Source organism: Dioscorea cayenensis, chromosome 8 (genome assembly GCF_009730915.1).
Source record: "Dioscorea cayenensis subsp. rotundata cultivar TDr96_F1 chromosome 8, TDr96_F1_v2_PseudoChromosome.rev07_lg8_w22 25.fasta, whole genome shotgun sequence".
NCBI classification, from domain to species: domain Eukaryota; kingdom Viridiplantae; phylum Streptophyta; class Magnoliopsida; order Dioscoreales; family Dioscoreaceae; genus Dioscorea; species Dioscorea cayenensis.
Window position 1 is genome coordinate 20,677,387 of NC_052478.1, and position 18,204 is coordinate 20,695,590.

An 18,204-nucleotide genomic window follows, 5' to 3' on the forward strand; every position below is an offset into this window, starting at 1 on the left:
TCCTAGAATTAGTTATGGTGATAAGAATTTTGATAGAAAGAGCTAAAATTATTGGGGGTTTTTTTGTGCTCTTATGAAAGGAAAACTGTGAAATTTTTTGTTTTAATTTTAGAAATCTATTGAACATGCGAGGATTTGACGCGGGCGGTGATCTGAGAAGGAGAAGGGAGACAAAGGAAAGAGTCATTTTGGTGATGGTAATTATTATTATTTTGAGAAGCTGACTAGGAGAGCGAGAGTTCTTGTGAGATTATCAGTGCAGGAAACCTGTTTTGTTTGTATAGCATTACTCAATATTAATTGGTGAAAGTTTTCAATATATTCATATCCAAACATAATTATTATTAATCTAAACAAATCATTGTTTCCTTTTTTTTGTTAAAAAAGAAAATTAATATAATAAATCTTATATGGATTGATCGGTCATTAAATGAAATTATTTTTGGGTTAATAGATGGAGCAGCTAGTTTAAGCCTGAACCCGTTTAAGTCCAATTTGTTTAAATATAACTGATTTTTGTGAGTCTTGTGTCATTGCTATCATTGAAAGACTTGCCTTTTTGACCCGCAGTGAAAGACTTTCTCCTCTCCTCTCCTCTCCTCTTCTTAGCCGGCATCAGGCATCTACCCTTCCCTGCCCGCCATTTCAGGAACAGATCACCTGCTTTTCTCCCTCCCTGTGATAATCTTTAAAAGTTCCTGGAAGACCACATCCTTTTAACCAGATTCTTTGGGCACCTGCGCTGAGCATCGCTGGAGCACAACCAGCGTTCAAGCTGAGATCTTTTCTCACTAGAAGAGAAGAGGAGGATTTTGAACGATGATGGAGGATATGGTGATGATAGGATTGAGGAATGAGTTCATGGCCGGGTACAAGCTTGTCCCGTGGTCTACCTGGGAACAGTGGAACTTTGTTCGCGAATCAATCTTCTCCTCCAATCCTGAATCAGTCGCTGCGGCTCTACGAAGGGTATGAGAGATTTTTATCAGCTTGATAGGTATTTGATTGTTATGCTGAACTCAAAACCCTAGTTTTTTCCTTTAAAGTTTTGTGGATATTGATTTATTTAGGTAGCAGCATGGCGGAGCAGAGGTTGTCTTCCCTGTTGCCATTGATGTTACGGCTGTCATTGTTGAGATTCAGTGTCAAGATCCTTTTTTTAGGTGTTTATTTTATACCTTTTTGTTTATTTTTTTATTATTGTGGAGATGTTAGTCAATTTGTTGTATCATGTTGTTCTTCTGTTTGTTTGCCAATTTTTGTAGGGAAGGGCTTCTGGATGGTGCTCTGAGTTCGGAGGAGTTACTGGCCATGCTGTATTGCATGGCCATTGTTAGGTGAGATTGTAATGCTAACATATGAATGAAGATTTTGGAACTGTTTTTAGGCTTCTTTTTTAACATTTAAATTTTATTTAAATGTTTTTGCTCATTTTTATTCTGGAGACTTCTATAGATGTTTAATTTTTGGGCATTATTCAATTCTTAGAGTTTCTTATTATGGTGCTATTGTTAATGTGTCATCAAATGCATGTTCATACAGAACAATAACATGAAAGCAAAATTATTTGATGGTGTTCACCATGGATTGTTTGGTAAGGTTTTGCATGGAAATCTTTTCAGAAAAATTCATTATCACATGTGGGACTCATGTTTTATTTTTCACAAATGAAAAACTTTAAGTATTGAAGCCCCCATAGACTACTGCATAATATTTTATGCCTTTATTTATGTAAAAAGTTCATAAGATATTGTGTTTAAAAATTCTTGATTGAAATAGATGCTTCTTATTCATGGCCAGGGTTGATTCTTGTTTTAGTATATATGTATCTCAGTCAGGTTGGGCTCATTTAGAACTGATGATGATTTACACTATCACTGTAGGTAATGCAAAGTGTTTTGAAAGTGGCAGAATTGATTATGTATGACATTATGCACATTTCAAGTGAAGCATTTTTCCTATTCAGTTCCAGTGCAAATTGTGCTTTTGTTCTGTATTAACATTTAGTTTGCAGTTGTTCTAGTTCTTATGAATCATTTTTCATTTGCTTGGCAAGTGCAACATTTGCTAATTCTATGTCCTTTTGTCTAGACTAGTGAATGTGTTTGTTGAGCCTTTACATAAGAAAACCAGACGCTCAATTTCAGAATTAGCTGAGGCCATTGGTTTGCCAAGAGCTCTGATTGATATTCGTCATGGTCAGAATCATTTTCATCTTACTTTCGCTGGAAATTTTAAAATGTGTTTCTCCTGGATTTTGGTTTAATGCAATTTCTATTTCTTTTAACATTTTACAGAGAGCTCACATCGCGATCTCCCATCACTTCAGCTAGTTCGTTTGGCTAGTGTAAAGGTATGGCTTGCTACGAGGAACATTTGCAATGCATGATCTTTGTCTGCTGCACTTTTAGTTTTGTGATGGCTGAAAGTGATGTGCATATGTTATTTTAGTTAAAACTATTGTATCTTAATGCATGATATTTACGCATATAGATTAATGAAGATATTCAGTTAAGACTGCTGAAATGAAGTTTAAATGCTTTATAGAGATATTTAAGTTGAGTAAGATCCTCTGAGTTTATATGACTAAGCTCTCTTTAACCTCTGGAAGAAGAAAACAAGAAAAATGGTTGATAAAGAAATTATAATTTACCTGCTAGTGCTTATGACTTGACCCTAGCATCTGTCTAATTTTGTTTACTAATTTTTTTCTCAGATGTTCCAAAATTAGGATTTATTAGGTTTCTATTTCACATGGCTTGTCAGTGGTGGTGCCTGTGACTTCTAGATGATAATGCTTTCCTAATCTTATCATTCTCTCTTTAAGCACCATATTTTGCCTCTTTCAGCCAATATCATCTTTTCTTCGTTGATTAAGATAGCTTCAAGATCATCTGTTTTCTGTTTGGAATTTGGCTGTTTTGTATTTAGAATAAAGATGCCTGTGAGACGAGTTTGTGTATTTTTGTTCAAATTAGTGATGGATAAAGATTATCCTGCTCCCAGTTGCTATAATTTTATGGCTGAACCTCAACCATAATCTGAAGTTCCCTTTATAAATTAGGTGTAGCTAACTAGAGGGGTGATGTCTTACACTGTGCAGCGGCTTTCATCCTATTTTCAATTGAATACTCCTGTACTTCTCTTAAATTCTGTTGCAGTTTATATTTTAATGCATGTTGCCATTGCCCCTTACAAAGTACATTTATGAGATTTAGCAGCATGTCTTGGCAGATTCTATTTTATCTCTAATAAATGATTAATTCTTGTGATGGTGGGTGGAACTTATGAGTTTTTTTCGTTGTTAAAAAAATATTATTGGACTTACATAGTCAGGTTATTTTATCTGCAGGCCCTTGATTGGCTGAAATCCAATTATTGGGAGCCGCAGAGAAAAGCCATTCCTGATGTTCAAAAGGAAATTAGGTGTAGACTGCGAGAGATGATACATTATATAAAGGCAAAGTATACTCAGAGAATGAAAGCAAAACGTAAGGTTTTTTTTTTTTTGTCATATTGGACGATGGTTATTTGCATGCCCACTTTTTGTGCTCCTGTATGTCAGTGCCTGTCCAAAGTTTGTAATTCATATTTTACCATGATTGTTTGCATGTATAGTCTCTCCATATTTATTTAATTCTTTGGTTGTCAAGATTTTCCACGTGATCAAAAATGAAATTTAACTGAAAAAGATTTAGTCTGTGGAGGTCATTGCATATGGAATCAACTCAAGAATGTGGTTTAGGTTATGAATGATTGAAAGAATTTTAAATCTTCTGTAGAAAGTGTAGGATCAGATTCAAATGAAATTTAAGATTAATAGAATTAATAGCGTATAAGGTTATGATGCCAGTATTTGAGCTCAGCACTATGGTTTTAAAGTTAGATGCAAAGATGCACTCTAAATGTAATATTATGAGTTATGGCAGAGATGGTAGAACAGGGATACATTTCGAGTCTGTAAGTAATATTGTTCGTTTAGGGTTGTTATGTTGAAGCTGTTGTAGTCTCTTGTCTTCCCACTTATTTCATGTGTGAATACTTTCTCGTTGTTTTATCGTCTATAGTTGTTACATAACCTTAAGATTTACCAGCAAAACCAGAATATAATTTTGGAAAAGAAGTGTTAAGTTTTCATGAAAGCCGGATAATTCAATAACACCTTGTAACTAAGTTGCAAAAATTGCAAATTCAATCTTTGTGTACAAGTGCCTTCTGTTGGCCGTACTTTGATGTATTGCTTCAATTACTTGTAGTTGTTTTCATTGTTGATGGTCTTGCCTGTTTCTCATATTGTAATCTGTTGTTTGTAATTTAATATGAATCTTCTCTTTCGTCTAGAATTTTTTCTTTTCTTGTACAGACAACACAATCTTAGGTAGCCTAACATCGAACAGGATGCAGGCATGGTTCTTGCACTTGGATTTTAGTGAGCAAGATTCATCAGGTTCCAGATAATTGTGGATGCTGAAATCTGAGCACAAAGCTCTGCAGCATGTTTTTGCCTTTGCTCGAGAGTGAATTTAAGCATATGATCTTATGAGATGATGCTTATTATAACAGTAGAGCCAGACAGACAATCCTCTTATGGAATTAGTACGGATGGTATTTAAATGACAACTACTTCTTACCTGAACAAGTTGATTGCATATTGATTTTTGTGTAATAACAAAATCTTGTACTTACGTGTGTGTAAGTGATTTGTGGCAAGGGAAACAGTAGAATGAGGCAGAGAATCCTCTCGTTGTATTAATTTCCTGCATAATCTTTTCAGCCTTTTATGTTATTGGGCATCTCATCTTATGCAGGTGCTAAGAGGAGTCATCAATTGAGGGCTTGTGGTAAACTTTCTTCACAAGTCACTGGAAAAGCTATTGTCTTCTAAAGCTATAGGTACATATTAAACTTTATTTTTGAACAAGGATCTAGTGCATGGTCTAGTTCATTAAGAAGTTATTCTGATTGAATTACTGATTTTATTTCTTGTATTGTTTGGAAGACAGTAGTATGCTATTAAAATAATAATTGTCATGCATGTATAACATATCCATGTCATAAGGTGATTGATGTTTGAATAATTGTTCAAGGATGTTACTCAACGAGAAATGCTCTTGACTGGATGCAATTTGCAACATTAATGGTTTCATTTTTTTGTATATGATTAAACTTTGGATTTCCTAGAGAATATTTTTTATGCTTCGGCAAGGCTACTTATTTTCATGTTCAAGATGAGGAATTAGACATTGGGCATATGGGATAAAGCTATATGCATCTAATTCTCCTTATAGTGGCATTATTAGTTGTTTAATTCATGAGGTTTCCTGATCACAATTTATATATTTAGAATTTTTTTAACACAAATATCATGTGTTATATGCATGTACTTTTTTGTACGTTAAAAAAATAATTAAATAAAAAAAGGTGGGAAACTGTTATCACTTGTATTGATAAAGTGCTGTATGACCTGCTGTGGTTTTTCCTTGTTTTTGTTGTTCATTATAGTGTAGGATTTATGGATTTATGGACCTTTGCACCTTACGTGGGATGGACCTATTGTGACAATTGAACCAGTTTTACAATATCTATTGTTTCTTCTTGATCGAAAGGAAGACATTGGAACAAAAAGCTCCATTGACCTGAGCATGATTTTCCTATGTTTCTACTACTATGTTTGAGTATTTTTGGATCTCATTCTGAAGCCTAAGGAGCTTCTGAGTGTTTTTGGAGTGATTAACCACAGATGGTTGTAATTTTATTATTATTATGTTGGTATTTTCTCCTTTCTGTATTTACTTTTCACTGAATTGTGTTCCTGTGGTAGCATTGGATAAAGAGCTCCTCAGTCAATATGAGTTTGGATTGATGTGCAATAACTCAAGACTTTTAATGGTACTTGTGATGCTCAATAGCAGGGAGCATGCTGATCATGGGTTTGAAATTTCCTGGTTTGCAATAGTAGGACTAGGACTTGCAAGCAAAGGAAGAAAAGGGTATATCATTGTTAGTTGCAAGTAATTGAAATCCCAAGCTGCACAAGTTGGAGGAAAATTATGGAAGTTTGTCATTGACAACTTTTCTTTCACCAGGAATTTGGAAATAAATTTTACACTTTATGTCTCATCAAATTGATTAGTTTTGCATATACAGGATGATATTAATGGAGTTTGTACATTGTTTCTCATATCTAGTAACTTTGATGAAATGCAGACCCTGAGAAATATCCTTTATCTAGGTGCTCTTTCAGTAAAGTAAGACTTGGTAAGTGCTTCTCTTTTGTTTAGATGAAACCCTGTAAGATAACGCCCTTCATACTCGAACGCCTGAGAAAGACTTGCAAGGCTAGGTTCTATTTTGTTTTGTGGTCATGAAGAGGGCCAATTGTTGAATAATTAAAATGGTAAATGAGAAGGTATGGCCAACAAATGCTGGGCTGTACATGTGCTTTTGGTAATTGGAAGTCAAAGATATGGCTTGATCCTGACATATCAATTTTCATCTGTCTGATCTTGCTTTTGTTTTATTGTTCTGAATAGCTTTTTCCCATACCTTGAAAGATACTTTCTCTTCAGTTTTAAGCACTCTCTATTCATATATTTGTGTGTGGCTTATGAGCTTATTACCAGTGGGAAAGTTTTTTGTATTTCCTTGTGATAGAGAAGTGCCTCGTTGCATTTTATTTTGTTCTGGGGTGTTCTGCTCCCTCACTTAACTTATTATGGTATAATGAGTTGTTTATTTTGTTATTTTTTCTGTTTATGTACTTTAGTTGTTGGTTATTTATTTCCTGTCTTATTTGGTCTATGAAGAGAAGTTGATGTTTGAAGTACTTATATCTTTAATGCAGATTTTAATAAACGAATTTCTAAGATATCGATATCTGTTTGTCGGGTATATTCTGCATATCCTTCGGATGTGGTGTCAGTGCTGATGGAGATTTTTCCAGTTGCATGTGTCTGATTTTTCTGATGTCACTGACAAGGAGATTACTGAAGATTCAGATGTCCGGCACGAGCCCCTTATAAATTCCACGAGTGTTTTAAAGACAATCATTACCAAGTTGTCACATAACAGGCCCAGATTGTTGCTTAGCATGCTGAAAATAGTGCTCGAGATGATCAAAGACATCCATGAAAAGGGTAATACAATTTTCTATTTCTAGCTTCTTGGTCATAGATTTAGAACTTTATTTCTTTCATCTAGTATCTCTTTTACATTTGAAATGCCATTTTTTCAGTGACAACAGAATGCCACATAGGGTCTAGCAAATGAATTGACCTTGTGTAGAATTTCACCAAATGGTGGTGCATCTTAATATATTTTTTCCCTGTGCATTTCTTTATTCATGTTGTCATTTTCTCCTGGAATCTTATTGTTTGTCATTGCCTTTTTCAATCATTCAAGAAACTATATGAACTATGAGGTCTATTATATCAATTATAAGGTTATCTTGCATGCTTTCATTCTCAGGTCAAGATCATTTCCTGTCACCATTGTCCGAGGCCAAGGTCTGCCAGATTAAACATCTTTCTTCTTTTGTTCCTTGGTTTCTCATGAATCTTAAAACATTGAAAGATTCTGGCCGTATAGGACTTATGGAGGAACTGAAACCATTGGCAAGCAGAGATGCTGTACAAACGGTTTCATTAAAAAAACTTATTCGGTTATGCCTCTCGTTATCAGCAGTGGGTGATAAGCATCTCCCTGAATCTGTACTGCTACTTTCTGATCTATCTGGAAACACTAATTTAACTGAAAGCCTCAAGAAGTTGCCACTGCCATGCTTGCATGACCGAGATGCTGCAGAATACTCTTGTTCAAGCATGGAGAGTGTTATCTTGCAGGAAGAAATTGCAATTAAGAAAGCAACTGAAAAATTACAATATCTGAAGTTACAGTCAAGGATCAGTAATGCGAAAAGCACGGGGACAGAGGATCAGGATAATGATGTGGCAAAGAATTCAGGGATGCTGGCCAAGTCCTGGATCCCATGTCCAATTGGTATGCTACCTTGTTCATTCAGTTCAACATCAGTTCTCCCTGTCCTCGACAAAGCTGATGATGATTGTCAGGGTACTATCATACCAGAAAACAACCATGACAAGTTTGAAAAGGATCACACTCCAAGAGAAAAATCACAAAATCAATATCCAGTCTCCTGACACAGAAAATGCAATAAAAAAGTTGAGACTGACAACAGAGGAAAGATCGTATTCCATAGATGTGATAAATCCTATGGAAGGTCGGTTATTGATCGATGGAGTCTGGAAGAAGGTAGATGAAGCGGAGTTTTTTGCCATACAGTCTAATATCAGAACTTTTGTTCAATGAAAATAGCATGCCTATCAACAATAGAAGAATATTATCACTTCTAGAGCTCAATCAACAAAAAGGTCAGTAACTGAAGGAGGCTGTGGAGCATCTGGAGGTTATCTTTTGTTCAAACAATTTTCATTTACTCTGATGAGTATTGATGATATTGGACAATAGAAATGGGTGTAAATTGAACTTTTGTGACTGTTGTTTTAATCTGGATGAACATCACGAAATTTAATTTCTGTTATTTTCGGAAACAAGATTAGGATGAAGCATGTAATATTTATGAGAATATTAGTACACAATTGCTACATTATTCAGAGTTTTTTCATAAATTAATATTTCTTTCAATATATATGAACTCAATTTTGGTCTAAAAATATCTTTCACTAAGAAGGATGGCAAGTTCACCCTAGGTAATTAGAACCGGACCGGACAAAGGGTTAAAGTTAAGGTAAAGTTAAGGGTTAAGAGGGTTGAACAGGGAATGTATAAAATATAAAATATCAAATAATAAGATATAAACTAAACAAGTCCTATCTCATTTTAAATTCAAAATCTGATAAGATATAAACTAAATTTATGAATATCATACCAAATAAACCTTGTAAAAAAGTTTTTTGAATATTAAAAATTAAATGCATATCACATAAGAACAAATTCTCATGAAAAAGATCTTGAGAGCTCAATAAGGAGATCCAACGAGCGACCATAAGCTCCAATGAAATTCTAGTTTTAGGGTTACGTTTCACAGCTTTTAGTATAGTAGTCCTTTAGTTTATGTGTTACTTTGTCTTTGTGGCTCTCCTTGATCTCACATAAAACTTTCTTTCAAGTTCAGCCTTTCATTTCTAGTTAAAAAAATTGTAAAACTTGGTATCCAATGAGGCTGGTTCAACCTTGTGAATTGGCTCGGTGCATCCGGTTCACTGGTTGAACCTTGTAATTCACACTCTTGAGCATTGGTTTTTAACTAGGCCGGTTTTTTAGGGAAAATTGGACCGCCTATGCTTCCGGGTCCGGTTCAACTCGGTTTTAACTACATAGATTTCACTTAATCATGTGAGGCCCAGACAGGGACCTAATATAGCTTTGACTAAGTCGGCGGAATTGGGGAAAAGATTCCCTTTTGTTTAGATCCCCAACCCCATGTATGTTTATATTGAGGGTATTTTTAAAAAATAATGTTACTAAATAAATAGTTATTGGCAATGATTTCTTGGTCTATTGACACGGGGACTCCCTACGTAAAGTGTTGACGTCCCTTGTCGAGAAGGCAGGTTTGAACCTCAACTCACACAACGACATAGGTATGTTGAGGTATTAACTCTACACCTATGCATGTTACCTATGCACTATGCACGTTTCTTAGGTGGTTTGTCAAGTGTCCACTTTGTCAAAATAAATAAATAAATAAGTAAATAAATAGAGTTTTTCGTGAAATATTTATTAAAATAACATTATACTTTCTACAATAACTTAAAAGTATAATTTCTCTAAACAGTCCTTCTATTTTTTCAAACTTACCCTTTTAGTCCTTTCATTTTAAATTGTAATTTTTTAGTCCCTCTACTACGTTTAAGTGAGTCATGTCAGTCCTTTTATTTTTTTATTGTTTAGAGTTAGGGTTTAGGGTTTAGGGAGACTGGTATGGCTAAATTAAAATTATAAAAGGATCAAAATATTACAGTTCAAAATAAATGGAAAAAAAGATAAATTTGAAAAAGTAGAGTAGCGGTTTAGGGAATTATACCTAATTTAAATAATTTTCTTATTACTTTTTTGTTTGCCTCTGTATGATGTACATTAGCCTGATGTGACTCTTCATTTTTTTATATTTACTTTTAAAATTTCTGATAATATTAATTTTATTTTTATATTTTATTTTCTGACTTTGACTCTCGTAAATATTTTCCTTTTTTTAAAAATCTATTTTGTGAAATTCATGTGATTTGCAACATAAATCTAACATGGACTTTTACAAATCCTATTAAGATTTAGGTAAAGAATTTGCAAAATATTTTATTTTATAGTTTTTATTAGGAGTTTCAAGTGTTCGATGGTTATAATTTTTTTAAAAAAGAATTAAACGGAATGTAATTGTGAAATATAACTGCATTTGTATTGAATATTATTATTCCAAAACAACACCATACATAAATTTCCAATATAAAAATATTTTTACATGTTTTGCAAGTTTAAGCATATAATCCTACTCTAAATTCTAACTGAAGCAGCAATATAATCCAATAAATCTAACTCTCAAAATACCATTATTGGTGAACATATTTAGAGGTTCAAAGGATAGTGAGATATGCATGTCCCTCAACAAAATTATAAACTTATCTTGATGTAGCGTGCCTGTTGTTAGTTGGTGTCAATGACTTAGTGGATTGAAATTATTTGCCACACGTGTTCCTGAAATTGCAAGATGATGAGGTGGCAAAGAATTTGAAGAACCAGCTATTAGTCTAGGCAAGAAGAGATCATAGTGATAAGTACTAAAGTTATAATATATTTTTAATAAATTAGGTTTTATTTCTTAGTTGATCATGCATCCTTCCTCATATTTTTTTAATTGAATTTTATTTTTATTTATTCAAAGTTACTGCTTTCTTGAACGGTTTTCATGCAGATAAGTGGAGTTCGGACTTTTATTTGAAGTGAAAGAAAAGAGAAAAATTACTAGGTAATGAAGGAGAACAAAGCAATATCAAGCGAGAAACGTGAGTGATACGTGGTAGTTGCTACACCCATGGATCACGTTGCAGAAATTTAAAAGACTCAAACACTAGAAGAAACATGACCTACTCGTGCTAGCTAACATGGTCGTGGATCTTAGACGCCATCTCAACCTTAATTTAACCCTCTATATAAAGAAAAGATTTATTTTAGATATCAGATAGCTACGATGACAAAAGTGGGAGATCATTTTTTTCTAAGACTAGTAAGGTTGAAGAACAGACCAAAAGGAGAGAGATTTGGGATCAAGCAGGGATCATCGATTGACAAGCAAGCCAAGCAACACTTTTCGTGAGGGATTTAGAGTTTAACTTTTTTCCTTTCTTTTATTCTTATTTTTCCAATCTTTATTTTGAATATATATGGGTTGTAAATCAAACATGAATGAGTACATCATTTTGTTCTATGATTGAGATTAGCCTAATGTTTAGGTAGTCGACCATGTATTGACTTTTTATTTTTCATATAAATATTTAATTATTCATTTGATTTGATTTTATGGTTCTTAATGGTTGTGAATGTGTTGGATCCCATGTTTGCATGCTTTTAGACATTGAAGGAAGATACCAAAAGGTGAACTAAGATATTGGAAACCTTGAATTTGAACCTAAAACCTTAATTAGGACTTTCTTGAGGAAAATTGGGCATCAAAAAACTTAAAGGGTCTAATTAGCTTTAACCACCATGAGAGTAGGAGTTAATCTAAGTTAGGTACATTGTTATATTCTGAAAGGAAATATTGAATATGTTAGTGTATTCCACCTTCAAAGACAATTAAATTTAATTGAAGAGAGTTAGTACAATGCTTTTTATCTAACACTATGGTGAACATTAATCCTAGAAGCCTTTGCATATGAAGTTAATACCTCATGCCATCATTTTCTAGTTTGTCTCATTTATTTTAATTTCTTTATTTGAACATCAATCCATCTAGATAACCTACATTTGTAAGAAATTGGTACTCGACAATATAGTCCTCTTGGGAATGATATTTTTTTATAGTAGAATGATCTGTGCGTTTGTGGTACACATTAAGTTTTTGACGCCATTGGTGGAGATTGTGTTTCAGTTGTATTTGTTGCATTGCAATTTGGTTAGACTGACATTTTATTTTTTTATTTTTTTTCTCTCGGGTTACTTGACTTTGCTTTATTTTTCCTTGTAGACCAATAGTGTGTTTTATGCAAAGATCCAAAGGTTTGAAGATACTTGTAGAACCAGACCCAAAAATAGAAAAAGATTTTTGCATTCATTATCAATGAAGGAAGAAGGCTCAAGAATTACAATCTTCAATCATGGATGATAACAATAGAACTTTAAAGGACTTTCGTTGCACTAAATTCACAAGAGCTGCATTCAAGTATGGTGAGGCCTACTATGGAGGTGAACAACTTTGAATTGAAGCCAACTTTATTGTCCATTGTTTAGTAGAATCAATTTGGAAGATCACCAATAGAAAACCCAACTCTCCACCTCTCCATATTCTTGGAGTATTGTGACACCTTAAGGCTTAATGGGGTTTCTCTAGATGCTATCAAATTGAGGCTTTTCCCATTTAAACTCGAAGGACAAAGCCAGGGTGTGGTTGTAGTCACTTCCAACAAACTCGATTATGATGTGGGACCAACTTTCTCAAGTTATCCTCACTTGGTATTTCCCGCCAAGCAAGACTGCCAAACCCAAAAACCAAATTACATGCTTTGCTTGAGAGAAGAAGAATCTTTGTATGAAGCCTAGGACCAATTCAAGGAGTTACTATAGTTGTATCCCATCACGGACTTGCAAAGTTGTTGCTAGTGCAAAGTTTTTACAATGGTCTGACCTACATCACAAGAATATAAGCAGATGTTGCAATAGGAGGAGCTTTGATGAACAAGAGGACAGATGAATCCTACAACTTATTGGAAATAATGGTCCTAAACCATTATCAATGGTCTAATGAGATATGCTCTCTGAAGAAGGTTCCAGGGAAATACGACGTTGATGCCTTGGAAGTCATAACAACAAAAGTAGACTCATTCAACCATAAAGTTGACAAGATCAGCTTAAATGTAGTGGGTGCCGTCCTTTGTAATGTGTCCTGTGAGATTTGTGGATATGTTGGCCATACAGATATAGAGTGCCAGTTAGGAAATTTCAACCTATAGGAACCATTGATGGAGCAAGGCAACTAAGTTTTAGAAGGCACAAAGTGATCTTTTTTTTCTAACACCTATAACCCTGGTTGGCAAAATCATTCAAATCTCTTATACAGATATCCTTAGAGTCAAGCAGGTCCAAGAAATTTTAGACAACCTCCTTGATTGCAACCAAGATCTTCCAATCTACCACTAACTTAGAAGTCAAATTTGAAATCTCTCCTTGAGAACTTTGTGCTACCTCAGGGTAAACATAACAAGGAATTTAAGCAATGAGGTTAAGTCATAAGTGAGGGACTCAGATAGTTAACATCTAAAGTTGATTCATTGGCTACTCACAACAAGATGCTTGAAACTCAAATCGCTCAGCAAGCAAGTTCTTCATCAAGACCTCAAGGGATGTTTCTTGAAAATCTTGAGATTAACCCACAATGCAAAGCCATAACTTTTGAGGAGTGGTAAATATCTAGAGGAGATAAAAAAACAAAAAAAGAGGTTGTTCCAGGTGATATAATTAAGGAAGCTATAAACACCCCTTTCTCACTTGGGGTAGTTGAAAGACAAGGAAGAATATGAAGAAAAAAAGGTAGAAAGATCCCAAGTACATTCCACCAAAGCCGTACATGCCACCAATTACCTTTTCCTAGAGATTAGCTTAAGCCAAGTTGGATAATCAATTTGGGGAATTCTTGAAGGTTTTGAAGAAGTTATACATAAAGCATCCCATTTATAGAGGCGTTGTAACAAAAACCCCCTATGCTAAGTTTCTCAAAGAAATCTTGTCCAACAAAAGAAGATTGGAGGAGTACAAGATTGTAGCACTCTCATCCAAAAATCAAGGATCCAAGAAGCTTCTCTATTCCTTGTGAGATTGTCATATGAATTTCAACATGGGCATTAAGTGGTTTTAGGCTAGAGTTAGTCTCATGCCCTTGTCTGTATGCTAGCAATTAGAGATAGCTGAATTGAAGCCGATGATGATTTCATTTGTAATTGGAAGATTCCTCTTTTAAGTACCCAATAGGTATCCTTAAGAATGAACCTATAAAGGTCTGTAAGTGTTTTCATTGCAACAAATTTTGTTGTGCTAGAGATAGAAAGGGTTCACAAATCCCCATCATCTTTGGTAGGACCACTTTTAGCTATAGCAGGTGCCACTATAGATGTTAAGAATGGTAAACTTTATTTAACTTTTGAAGATAAATAAGTTGAATTTGACTTTGTCTAACATTGGGAAGAAATCTTTTGTTAAAGGTTCTTGTTATAGGATTGATATGCTTCAAGAGGTCATTATTTAGGAATAGAGTAAGCTATATTTTAAGGACCCACTCTAAGTTTTATTTGGCATGTGAGGAACTCAACAATGATGCCGATGATGAAGTTAGTGAGTACACACGTTCCCTTAGAAGCACAACTCTACATTCAATCCCTAGAAAGCCAAAATTGAGGAGTTGAGGTCAGAAATATCTCTTACGATTTCTAGGAAGGAAAAGATTCCACAAGTAGAACTTAAACCCCTTGATTATATTCTCATGTATGAATTTCATTGGACCCAACTCAACATATCTTGTGATTAGGAAATGCTAATCTAAGTAAGATTGAAAACTAAAAAATTACTTAGAGAACTTAGATCACATAGTGAAGTCATAGGAGACACCATAGATGACATTAGAGGTATTAATCCATCAATTTGCATGAATAGGATTCTTTATGGAGAGTGATTACTAACCATCCAGTAGAGTAGCAAAGATGATTAAATCTTATAGTGAAGGAGTTAATTAAAAAGAAAGTGTTTAAATTGCTAGATGCTTGGGTTGATCTTCCATATCTCTGATAATAAGTGGGTTATTCTAGTAGAGGTAGGTCTAAAGAAGGGGGTATGAATGTCTTGAAAAATGAGAATAATGAATTAATCCCCACTTGGACAATCACAAGGTTGAGAATGTGCATTGACTAAAGAAAACTTAATAAGGCAACTAGAAAAGACCATTTTCTCCTCCCCTTTATGGATCAAATGCTTGAAAGGCTAGCTAAGCACTCCAAGTTTTGTTACTTGCATGGTTATTATAGCTTTTATCAGATTCCTATTCATCTTTATAATAAAGAGATGACCAAATTTACATGCCTATATGGCACCTTTGCTTATAGGAGAATGCCATTTGGTCTTTATATTTCTCTTGCCACATTTCTATGTTGCATGCAATCAATATTTTACAATTTCATTGAAGACAAAAGGGAAGTTTTCATGTATGACTTTTTGTATATCGTACATCTTTTGATATTTGCCTTTCTAACTTATCTAAAGTTTACCATAGATGCTAAGAGGTGAAACTTGTATTAAACTAGAAAAAGTACCATTTCATGGTATGTGAAGGGATAGTGTTAGGCCATCTTGTGTCTGAATGCGGGCATTGAAGCCAACAAAGCAAAATTAGAAGTGATTGAGAAGTCCCCTCCACCAACATCAACCAAAGAAGTATGGAGTTTTTTTAGGATGTACGGGCTTTTATTAGCGACTTTCTCAAAGATTTTTCTAAAATTGCTATCCATTAACTAACTTGTTGATTAAAGATGTTCCTTTTGATTTTGATCAAGATTATTTAAATGCTCTTCTTAAGTTAAAGGAAGTGTTGGTCTCAACCCCAATTATATAGACACTTGATTGGGGTTTTCCTTTTGAAGTCATTTGTGAAGCTAGTGACTATGCAATAGGAGCAATTTTGGGACAAAGGAAAGACAAGAAAATGCATGCCATTTATTATGCAAGCAAGACTTTAGATGAAGCTCAGATCAGTTATGCCACAACTAAAAAGGAGCTTGTCTTTGCCTTTCGACAATTTCAGATCCTATTTGGTGGACTGTAAGGTGATAGTTTATATAGATCATGCCACCATTAAATAACTGCTTAGCAAGAAGGACACATAGCCTAGATTAATCAGATGGATACTTCTTCTTCAAGAATTTGATCTTGAGATTTGAGACAAGAAAGAGATTTGAGGCAAGAAAGGTATAGAAAATATGGTGGCAGATCACCTTTCTAGGTTACATCAAGGAAAGGACACTAATGAAAGCACTGATGTGCCAATTGATGATTCCTTCCTTGATGAACACCTTTTGTTTGTTTCTATATAGGATGTTCCCTAGTATGCTAACTTTCATCAACTATTTAGCATGTAAAATTTTACCAACATAGCTTAATTTTCAACCAAAAACAAGTTTTTTTTTATGATGTAAAGCATTTTGTTTAGGATGAACCATTGCTTTATTAGCGTTGAATTGATGGGTTATACAGAAAGATGTATCCCTGCGGATGAACCTGAGAATATTCTTTTTCATTGTCATACCTCATCATATGGTGGCCATTTAAGTCCTCCAAGATAGTAGCTAAGGGCTCTCCAAGGTAGATTTTATTGGCCTACTCTCTTAAAAGACACTAGGAAGTATGTGCTTACTTGTCATAGGTACTAGCATACTCGGTAACATTTCTAGGAGAGATGAGATGCCTTTAAAATAACATCTTGGAGGTTGAAATCTTTGATGTGTGAGGAATTGACTAAATGGGACAGTTTCGATCTTCTTGCAACTACAAGTATATTTTAGTTGTAGTGGGCTACATTTTGAAATGGTGGAAAGACTACCACCTCTCTCAAGTGATGCCAAAATAGTGATCAAGCTTTTCAAAAAGATTATCTTTTTAAGATTTGGTATTCCCAAGTGCAATCATCAGTGATGGTGGTTTACATTTCATCAAACAACAATTCAAACACTTTCTCAAGAAATATGGAGTGACCCACAAGATAGCCACGGATATCACCCTCATACCAGTTACTAAGTAGAGATTTGAAATTGGTAAGTAGATGGTTCCTAAGTTGAGAAAGAATTGGCCACTAAAGCTTGATGATGCTCTTTGGGCATACCATACATCTTACAAAACTCCTATTGGAACGACACTTTCCCATTTGATGTATGGGAAAACATTGTCATCTGCCATTCGAGTTGGAGTACAAAGGTTTATTGGGCAATCAAGACCCTCAATTTTGATATGAAGGCCGCTAGTGAAAGAAGAAAGCCTCAACTCCATTAACTTGATGAATTAAGATTTGATAAAACCACAAGAATGATAGAATTTATAAAGAACAAATCAAGTGTTGGCATGGCAAGCAAATCCTTCACCAAGAGTTTCATGAAAGAGACTTAGTGTTGTTCTTTAATTCAAGATTGAAGTTTTTTTCTAGGTAAGCTCAGGTCTCGATGGTCCAGTCCTTTCAAAGTGAGCAAGACTTATCCTTATGGCGTGGTTGAAATATGGGCAATATTTGAAGCATTACAACATCAATGAATCAATTGAGAATTGGGTGGCTCATAACCTTTCCCAACCTCTTACAATCTCCACTTAACACATGATAAAGCAAACTTATGACTTTAAATAAGTGCTTCTTGGTAGGCGACCCAAGGTTTTTTTTTTTTAAAAAAAATTTATGTTTTAAGCTCATGTCGAATTTTATTTCATATTGCTATTTAATTTAAATTTTCATACTCATTCTCGCAGGCTCTAGCCTTGATTCGAGCCAAATGTGTCTATCTAGGGGAATATTCAAGAATGGAGTTTCACTAATAAAAGGCATTAAAAGAGATTTACTAGAAAGAAGCACAGGTTACCAATGTCGGTTGCTACGGACGTATTGTTTCAAATATCCCAACTTATGTAAAATCTCACCAAATAGTACGATACACAGGCTGTCCCATGCATTATGGCAGGACAGTGCCTAGTGGAATTTGTGCACAATCGCATAATGCAAGTGTCAATCATGCCTTATGGTGCATCCATTTCGAGAGCTTTTACTTTTTTTAGTATCTCTTTAAATTCTTGTCACTTTTTTTTAAATAAACTTCTTTATCTCATATCTCTTTTTAATCCTCTTTTAACCTTATACTTTTTTAATCCTTTTTAAATATCTTAATATTTTAAAAAAATTATTCACTTTTTTTTATTTTAGTATTTTAAAAATTT

The 18,204-nt window shown here is 34.3% G+C and overlaps 1 protein-coding gene across 1 annotated transcript; it reads left to right on the forward strand.

The window, feature by feature from the left end:
* The first annotated feature begins 556 nt into the window (after positions 1 to 556).
* On the forward strand, positions 557 to 8,648 carry LOC120267373. Its single transcript, XM_039275013.1, is given in 15 exon segments — positions 557 to 969; positions 1,071 to 1,100; positions 1,102 to 1,163; positions 1,266 to 1,337; positions 2,092 to 2,198; positions 2,298 to 2,353; positions 3,353 to 3,491; positions 4,364 to 4,456; positions 5,822 to 6,000; positions 6,148 to 6,166; positions 6,208 to 6,258; positions 6,845 to 6,936; positions 6,938 to 7,136; positions 7,468 to 8,141; positions 8,143 to 8,648. Coding segments are annotated over 15 exon segments (2,109 nt in total). The 5' UTR covers positions 557 to 819; the 3' UTR covers positions 8,329 to 8,648.
* Positions 8,649 to 18,204: the final 9,556 nt, after the last annotated feature.